The sequence below is a fragment of the Staurois parvus genome, unplaced genomic scaffold, assembly GCF_062004578.1.
Source record: "Staurois parvus isolate SC_StPar_1 unplaced genomic scaffold, SC_StPar_1.0 ptg000470l, whole genome shotgun sequence".
Classification (NCBI taxonomy): Eukaryota; Metazoa; Chordata; class Amphibia; order Anura; family Ranidae; genus Staurois; species Staurois parvus.
In genome coordinates, this window is record NW_028318266.1 from 5700444 (window position 1) to 5710149 (window position 9706).

The 9706-nt window shown below is 41.7% G+C and overlaps 1 protein-coding gene across 1 annotated transcript; it reads right to left on the minus strand.

Annotated features, from left to right (window-relative positions):
* Positions 1-7776: 7776 nt before the first annotated feature.
* On the minus strand, positions 7777-8754 carry LOC149452646 (olfactory receptor 6C3-like). Its single transcript, XM_089689317.1, has one exon. It carries the CDS (start codon positions 8752-8754, stop codon positions 7777-7779), a length of 978 nt encoding a protein of 325 aa, XP_089545443.1.
* Positions 8755-9706: the final 952 nt, after the last annotated feature.

The window sequence follows — 9706 nt, forward strand, 5'->3', positions numbered from 1 at the left end:
GACCTCATGTTTATTGCTGCTAGGCAACTGCTAGCCAAAGCTTGGAAGCAACCAACCTTCACATTTGTGGAGTTGAAACAGAGTGATGGGCACTATGGTACATAGTGGTGCATTTCTTAACAATACCCACCCTAAATGTTTCAAAACATAATCAGGCTGGCTGGAATATAATATCAAACAGGGGCGGACTGACCATTTGGAAACACTGCCCGAGGGCCCGGGGTCAGTAGGGGGCCCCATGAGATGCCCCTGGTACCTTTTTCATAGGCTTTTTTGAGTTTGGGCAAGGACACAGGGGCCCCATGATCCCCTATTGCCTGGGGGTCCCATGAGTTGTCAGTTCGCCCCTGATATCAAATGACCTTGGACAATTCTCTTCTCTGGCTCTGAAACTGCCTCCCGACAAATGGTTATAAAATGTGCTACAAAAACCAAAATCTCCCGCACTACCACTAAAAAATATTAAAATATACCTGCTATAGATTATTTCTACAGTTACTGAAGTAGCTGTTGTGGTGTGTTCCCACACCAAATCAAATCTATAAAAATAATAAAAGCTCTGCTCAACCAAATCAAAAAATGTATCAAACTAAGCAGTACACATAGATAAAATCATATGTAAACCACACCACATGTGTAAAACATACTCCACTATTCGATGAAACCACTCGAAAACAATTTTTGTGTCCTGTGAATGTCCATAATATAAATATTGCCGTAGTATTCTGCACATTAAATAAATAATAAAGTGCACAGTTTATGATAAAACACACCACTTCTCCTGTGATTACACTGTTCAACAGGTAAAAAGTTTTGGGCATAAAATTAGCTAATCTTACATAATTTTGGGGTGCTGAAAACGAAAATGACCCTAAAAAATGTTGATTGGCTCTAGTTTCCATGATATATTCACCCATCTAATGACGTAAGCCATTCAAAATTATGATGATTTGTTAAGGCAATGGACAAGAATAAAGCAGGTTTCAAGTACCTGATTAGCAAATTTCCAGCACTTAGTGCTGCAAAAATAAATGAAGGAGTCTTTGTTGGGCCACAGATTCGTAAACTTATTCATGATGATGAGTTTCTTTCTCTGTTGCGTGGAAAGGAAAAGGCTGCCTGGACAGCATTTGTATCAGTGACATCAAATTTTCTTGGAAACAATAAAACACCAGACTACAAGAAAGTGGTAGAAAAACTCATCCAGACTTACAGAAATCTGGGTTGTAACATGTCTCTAAAAATTCATTTTCTACATTCGCATCTGGATTTTTTCCCACCAAACTGTGGAGCAGTGAGTGATGAACACGGAGAGCGCTTCCATCAAGACATTGCAGCTATGGAAAGAAGATATCAAGGTAAATGGAGCCCATCAATGCTTGCTGACTATTGCTGGACAGTTGTAAGAGATAGCCCTTTCCTCGAATACAAGAGAAAAGCCAAGAGAAGCAAAACCGACACAAACTGAAGACAAAACTAGTGAGAATCCTAAGTATTAAAATGATTCAACTTAGCTTATGGCTATAATTTTTCTTGGTAATCCTATGCAATATATTATGCCATTTAGGCTTTGTTATGTAGTCAATATCACTTGCTTTATATTTGTGGAAAGACATCTATCTATATAATTATTGTGCATTATGTAGTCATTACGCCTATAGTAGAAAACTTTCCGTTTACAGAAAAACTAGAGCCAATTGACAAATTTCATTGTTATATTTGAACTCAGAATGTGAAATTCATTAGGAAATGGATCCTTTTGTTTCCAAAACTGGCAAAAAATAAAAATTTGTTGAACAGTGTTATCAGTATTTTATACAGTCCATGCTTTCACCTCCGGAGAACCATGCAGAATATTAATCAGTAGATCATCATTGCTCAGTGTGTCCATCACCTTCAAACTGCTCACCTCAGAAAAGTAAGGTCAGTCTTCACCTTTCCCTTTAAATGGGGCTATTTCTCCTCATCCCCTCAATATAAGCTCTTATCCCCCATGCATCATAAACATTCCTTCATATGCAGCTCAAAGTGCACATAGAAGCAGTTGCCTCTTTAAAACAAATGTTTCCCCTTAAGGGTAAATTATGGCTTCAGATACCTAACCAAGATGGCCTGCATGATTCCACCTAACGTGATGATGTCATCCTGGCATGCCCTTGATGCATTTCATCAACCAATCATGACTGCTTTAGAAGGAAACAGTTTTTTGCTTCTGAAGCCATCATGATTGGGAGATGAAATGCAACTATTTCTATGTGCACTAGGTGAAGGTGCACCTTTTTTGTGAGTCATTTTTAACCACTTGCCTACCAGGCACTTATACCCCCTTCCTTACCAGGCCAATTTTCAGCTTTCACTTTGATTGACAATTGCGCGGTCATGCAACATTGTACCCATATGAAATTTTGATCATTTTTTTCTCACAAATAGAGCTTTCTTTTGGTGGTATTTAATCGCCACTGGGCGCTTTACTTTTTGCGCTATAAATTAAAAAAGTGCAAAAAATTTGAAAAAAAAAAAAGTTTCTTTGTTTCTATTATAAAATTTTTCAAACAGGTAATTTTTCTCCTTCACTGATGTGCGTTGATGAGGCAGCACTGATGGGCACTGATAGGCGGCACTGATGGGCACTGATAGGCAGCACTAAAGGGCACTGATAGGCAGTACTAATGAGATGGCACGGATAGGCGGCACTGATAGGCAGCACTAATGAGGTGTCACGGATATGCGGCACTAATATGCAGCACTGATAGGCGGCACTGATAGGTGACACTGATGATGGGTACTGATAGATAGCACTGACTGGCATCACTGCTGGGCACTGACTGGCAACACTGGCTGGCACAACTGCTGGGCACTGACTGGTGGCACTGACTGGCAGCACTGCTGGGCTGCACTGGTGGGTGGCACTGGTGGGCAGCACTGGTGGGTGGGCACAGGTGGGTGGCACTGGTGGGCACAGGTGGGTGGCACTGGTGGGCACAGGTGGGTGGGCACAGGTGGGTGGCACTGCTGGGCACAGGTAGGTGGCACTTCTGGGCACAGGTGTGTGACACTGCAGAGTGGCACAGGTGGGTGCACTGCTGGGCACAGGTGGGTGCACTGCTGGGCACAGGTGGGCGGAGCTAGTGGGCGCACTGCTGGGCGCAGGTGGGCGGAACTTGTGGGTGGCACTGCTGGGCACCGATCATCAGGGCACTGATCATCAGTGCCCTGATGATCGGTGCCGATCCTCGCTCTGACAACTGCCGGTTCTCGGCAGTACTTTCCTCACGATCTGACAGCGTGAGTAAAGTGCAGCCGAGAACCGGCACTTGCATTTCCCTGTGATCAGCGTGTCATTGGACACCGCTGATCACGTGGTAAAAGGCCGGTATGATTGGCCTTTTACCACATCTCGTGATCAGCTGTGTCCGTAGGACACAGCGATCACGGAGATCGCCGGGTGCGCGCCCCCTGGGGCGCGCAGGAGAGCGCGTTCTGGGGGGACGTCATATGACGTCCACCCAGAACTGGCTGGCCGCAGTGAAGCCGTCATTCGGCTATATGCGGTCGGCAACTAGTTAATCCTTAACATTAGAGAGCTAATGGCACCGCTCAAATCTGATTGTAAAATATAAACACCTTGCCAGTAGAGAAAAGGAGACGGAGCAGTGTCCCAAGTAGCTCCAGAGACTTGAGAGTGTGTGTAGAGATGAACGTCGCTTAAACTGATCCACAGGAGTCAGAGAACAACACTGTGTGATGGATGGCTCCAGCACACCCACTGACGCATTTCACCCCGCCCATAGGGGGCCTGGGCACAGAGGCTTCACAGCCTTTGTTACCAAGCCCCCTATGGGCAGGGCAAAATGTTCCTGAGGGCATGGCCAGAGCGACAGCTGAGGCCATCCATCACACTGCATAATTTTTAATCCTGCTGCTTAATAATCTGTATAGTGAGTTTATAAATTGCACATTCGGGTTTCTTCTTCAATTCTTTTGAGCTGCATCTGGAGCAATGTTTATAATGCATGGGGATAAGTGTTTATATTGAGGGGATGAGGAGAAATAGCCCCATTTAATTAGAAAGGCGAAGACTGATCTTACTTTCAGTGGGTCAATTTCTTGAGCTAAGCAGTTTGATTGGAAGGTGATGGACACGTGATGGTGATCTACTAATTAATATTCTGCATGGATTTTCAGTGGTAAAAGTATGGGCTCTAATCCACTGAACCACCAAAGGGCTAAGTCCTAGCTTGTACAACTTTTGTATTAGATCATTATGTGGAACTGTATCAAATGCCTTGCTGAAACCAAGATATGCCATGTCCACAGCACCACCCTGGTCCAAAACATTGGCAATATTGTCAAAAAATCCAATCAGATTAGTCTGACATGATCTGCCCTCAGTAAAACCATGCTACTTTGGTTCCAGCAAGTTGTGTTTTTTAAGCGATCAATAATCCTTCTTTTTGGGAGTGATTTCTTTAACTTGACTACAACCGTGGTTAAACTCACTGGCCTGTAATTGCCAGCTTCTACCTTTCTGCCCTTGTTGTGGATAGGTACAATATTAGCTGTCTGACAGTCATGGGGAACTTCTGTTAGAATAGATTGATTAAAAAGATCAGTTGATGGTCTAACAGCTATACCTTGAAGTTTTCTTAGAACTCTGGGATGAATACCATCAGGGCCCATTGCTTTATTAATCTTTAACCAAGCCAGTTCCTCTGCTACCTCTGCCCATAGTGAAGATGGTTCTCTAAGGCACATACAGATGCTCAGGCTAGTGGGTATCCCTGTAGGTGTGGGCCGGCATGGGCATGCTGGATGCATGCTTAACACTGGTGCCTAATGGACTATTTCAATTGGGCTTCTGCTCTGGCTCATTGCTGTCCGATCTAAAGTGTATTCATATAACCTGCTACCCGTCCCTGTATTTGACTCCTTATTGCTGACCTGTCTACCCTGACTTCAGCTTGACTCTTGAATCCACCTCTGCCTCTGGTTATCTGATCTGCTCCACCGTTGCTGACTTTGGCCTAGACCAGCAATGGGCAAACTACGGCCCGCGGGCCGTATACGGACCTTTTAATCCAGCCCGCGGAGCTAGGCTCCCACTAGGCTCCTCTCACAGCCCGCCCTGAAGACCGGTGTAGCATGAAAATCTGTCTCCTATGAGGATCTGTCCCCCTCGACGTATCTGCGCATGTGCCGGAGATCGCCGATCGGCTGCTAATGCCTGAAACTGGCACATGCGCAGATACGTCGAGGGGGACAGATCCTCATAGGAGACAGATTTTCATGCTACACCGGAACGGCGCGGGAACACGGCGAGAGGAACGCGCGGAGCAAAGGTAAGTGAATTGACACAGGGGGGACTTGGGGACTTAATATGGGGAATGAATTACTATATGGGGGATGAATTACTATAGGGGGGATGAATTACTATATGGGGGATGAATTACTATAGGGGGGATGAATTACTATGGGGGACGAATTACTATATGGGGGATGAATTACTATGGTGGATGAATTACTATATGGGGGATGAATTACTATGGGGAATAAATTATTATGGGGGGATGAATTACTATGGGGGATGAATTACTATATGGGGGATGAATTACTATGGGGGATGAATTACTATATGGGGGATGAATTACTATGGGGGATAATTACTATATGGGGGATGAATTACTATATGGGGGATGAATTACTATGGGGGATGAATTACTATATGGGGGATGAATTACTATATGGGGGATGAATTACTATGGGGGATGAATTACTATGGGGGATGAATTACTATAGGGGGATGAATTACTATATGGGGGATGAATTACTATATGAGGGAAGAATTACTATATGGGGGATGAATTACTATGGGGGATGAATTACTATATGGGGGATGAATTACTATGGGGGATGAATTACTATATGGGGGATGAATTACTATATGGGGGATGAATTACTATATGGGGGATGAATTACTATATGAGGGAAGAATTACTATATGGGGGATGAATTACTATATGGGGGATGAATTACTATGGGGGATGAATTACTATGGGGGATGAATTACTATATGGGGGATGAATTACTATATGGGGGATGAATTACTATGGGAGATTAATTACTATGCTTACTATGGGGGAATATTACTATACTTACTATGGATGACACATACACATCATTCATCTACTCTTGGTCCGGCCCCCGGGTCCAATATATGAACCCATTGCGGCCCTCAAGTCAAAAAGTTTGCCCACCCCTGGCCTAGACCCTGACTACTCTTCTGCCTGATCTGACTGTGTGTTACCGACCCCACTTCCCTGACTCTGAATTGTACCTTATTCTTCCAGCCAAGTGCCTGCCGACTGGTCCTCTATTTACCCATTTTCTGCACAGTCAGCCCGGCATCTGAATCCTTTCATCTGCCAGCCAAGCACCTGCAAACCTGCTGCCCACCAGTATGGAACCGCTGACACCTGCCTGCTACCAGACCCACAGATTACAGGACAAATTACAGGCACTCATGACACCCTGTACTATTGTGCCTTCTGTCACCCTATCAGGGGCCCCTGAGCCAGAGTAGTTCGACAGGCCTTTCTCTTCACATCAGGCTCTGCCACCAGGTACATGACACATGTATAGACGGAAAGAAACAAGAAGCAAAATACAAAAGTCATCTATGTTACCTGACTTAAGTATCTATGTCTCTAGAAAACACAAAATAACAGATATATACCAAGTTTGCAGAAAAAAGATGGAAAGGATTTTTTTTTTGTAAAAGGTACTGCAAATCAAGAGTCAGAATATGAAATGAACAAACATGGCTGACTCATATCTATGGCCTCCCCTCTGATGATGTGCTGGAGCACGAAAGGCCTTAGGAGGAGCCAGCAGAGCGTGACATCGTAGCCGCCCGGAGCCACGAGGAGGCCCGGCGGCCATATTACTTTTGGTCAGTCACACTATTAATTTTTTTTCATTCACTGATTAAGTGTTTCTGCCCTGTTTTTACTTTTACTAATTTTGGAATAAATGTTCTTGATTTTACCTACTACACTATGAGGTGCTTTTTGGCTCCTATTTGGAGCTAACAATTTTTAGGACACCTTATCTATTTTGGCCACCGGAGGGAGTTCCTCGCTCATGATTCACCTAAGCTAAAGAGGATCTCTGGATTTGGAAGCTGCCCCTTTTTTACCAAGAATCGCCTGTTCCCGGATGGTTACCCACTGTACCCGCTTGATGAGGGATTTCCAGGGGTCATACTACATATGCTCTTTTATATAGCGCGTCCGGTGAGTGCGCAATTTTACCATTTGATCCTGGGCTTACTAGCTTCTATGCAAGATCCTGCGTTTATTCGCCTGGACATTACTATTTACATTATTTATCTGAAGTACTGGTCATTATTTCTGTTATATATCACAGTGTCTTTTTAGACTATCTGAGACCTATATGGGTCTACGGATCTTATGTCATATTTATTAGCGCCGCACTTTATTTTCTGTGTATTTTTGAAGGTTTTGCTGTGATTGCCTTGGGTGCATTGGTTGCTGATGTGGGAGCGCTCACTTTCTTGTTTCTCTTCCATATCTATATATTACTACAGCATACAAACGGTTATGGTTTTTAAAACACTAACATACAATAAAATTGTTTAAACTGTCCTCTTTTACATGTATATCTAAAAACCAATAAAGAAATAATGCATTCACTGTAAATTTAGATGTATAACATACTTCTCCATTGGTTATATATAAAACATACTGTACAGGCTTTTCACTTTTTAAAATTCTTTTCAACATTTATTCTTTCTTGAATTGCAAGTTCAAAAAGGTGATGACGAAGATTTCTAGCAACGTTTTTTAAGTCCTTATTCCTCAGGCTGTATATCATTGGATTCAGCAGTGGGTTGACTGCAGTGTATAATAATGCTGAGAATTTACTAATGTTCCACGACTGTCCTCTACTAGGTACCAAATAAATACAAACTATGGTACCATAATAGATGGAAACAACAGTCAGGTGGGAGCTGCAGGTTGAGAAAACCTTTTGTCTATCAGTAATAGATGGAATGTTAAAAATGGTGACAATGATATAAATATAGGATACAATGATAACCGTGAAAGGAATGAGAACTACAACAGCACTAAGCAATGTCCCTTCAAGCTCAACACTGGTGGTATCAGAGCAAGAGAGGTTTATAATAGTATAGAAGTCACAGAAAAAGTGGTCAATGATATTGGGACCACAAAATTGTAATTTGGATATCCCAAAAGCAGGAATCAGTTCTGTTAACACGGTTAAAGTCCAAATTGTGATAACTATTATCCAGCATACCCGGTGGCTCATTATTGAAGTATAATGCAAAGGTTTACAGATGGCCAAATATCTGTCATAAGACATCGCGGTCAGAAGAAGACACTGTGAAGCCTCTGAGACAGCAAAGATAAAAAACTGAGTGATACAATCAGAAAACGATATCATGGCCCCTTTAACCAAAGCAGCATGGAGCGTGTTGGGAAGAATATCATTGACTATTAAAATATCTGATAGAGACAGCTGGGAGAGGAAGAAGTACATGGGAGAATGGAGGGATTTGCTGTAGGATACCAGTGTAATAATCAGGAGGTTTCCACATACCGACACACAATAAATCAGAATTAAAATAATAAACATCAAACATTGTATACTTTGGTGCGTTTTAAATCCCATGAGGTGGATCATAGTGATTCTGGTTATATTTTTCTCATCCATAAACTTAAAATATCAAAATAAAAATAATCATCTGTATTGTTGCCTTCACCAGTTGGGGAAATTATTTTCCCTTATTGTGGCTTAAGGTGGAGAAAAAAAAGAGTACATATATGATGCAATCTGTCACTAGTAGAGATGAGCGAATTTTTCAAAAATTTGATTCGCCTGATTCGCCGAATTTTCCGAAAAAATTTGATTCGATTCGAATTTATTCGCTGCAAATTTTACTTATAAAAAGGGTTTCTAGGCTTCAGAGAGCCTTTATATTAGTGCAGAACACTGTACCTTTAATTTAAATGTCCTTGGAGTCTGCTGGGGAACAGAAATAATACTGTCAGTCAGTATGACATGCAGATGAGTGCCGTCGATCTTAGAATCACCGCACACTTCACTCATTTGGGCAGTCACAGGGCCAAAGAAGAAGAGGGAGAAGAAGAAGAAGAAGAATGAAAAGAATGAAAAGAAGAAGAATGAAAAGAATGAAAAGAAGAAGAAGAAGAAGAATGAAAAGAATGAAAAGAATGAGAAGAAGAAGAAGAAGAAGAAGAAGAATGAAAAGAATGAAAAGAAGAAGAAGAAGAATGAAAAGAATGAAAAGAAGAATGAAAAGAATGAAAAGAAGAATGAAAATAAGAAGAAGAATGAAAAGAATGAAAAGAAGAATGAAAATAAGAAGAAGAATGAAAAGAAGAATGAAAAGAATGAAAAGAAGAATGAAAAGAATGAAAAGAAGAATGAAAATAAGAAGAAGAATGAAAAGAAGAATGAAAAGAATGAAAAGAAGAATGAAAATAAGAAGAAGAATTGAAAATAAGAATGAAAAGAAGAATGAAAAGAAGAAGAAGAATGAAAAGAAGAATGAAAAGAATGAAAAGAAGAATGAAAATAAGAAGAAGAATGAAAAGAAGAATGAAAAGAACGAAAAGAAGAATGAAAATAAGAAGAAGAATGA

Coding starts and splice junctions, on each gene's coding strand:
- LOC149452646 (XM_089689317.1), bottom strand. CDS start 8,754: ATGGATGAGAAAAATATAACCAGAATCACTATGATCCACCTCATGGGA.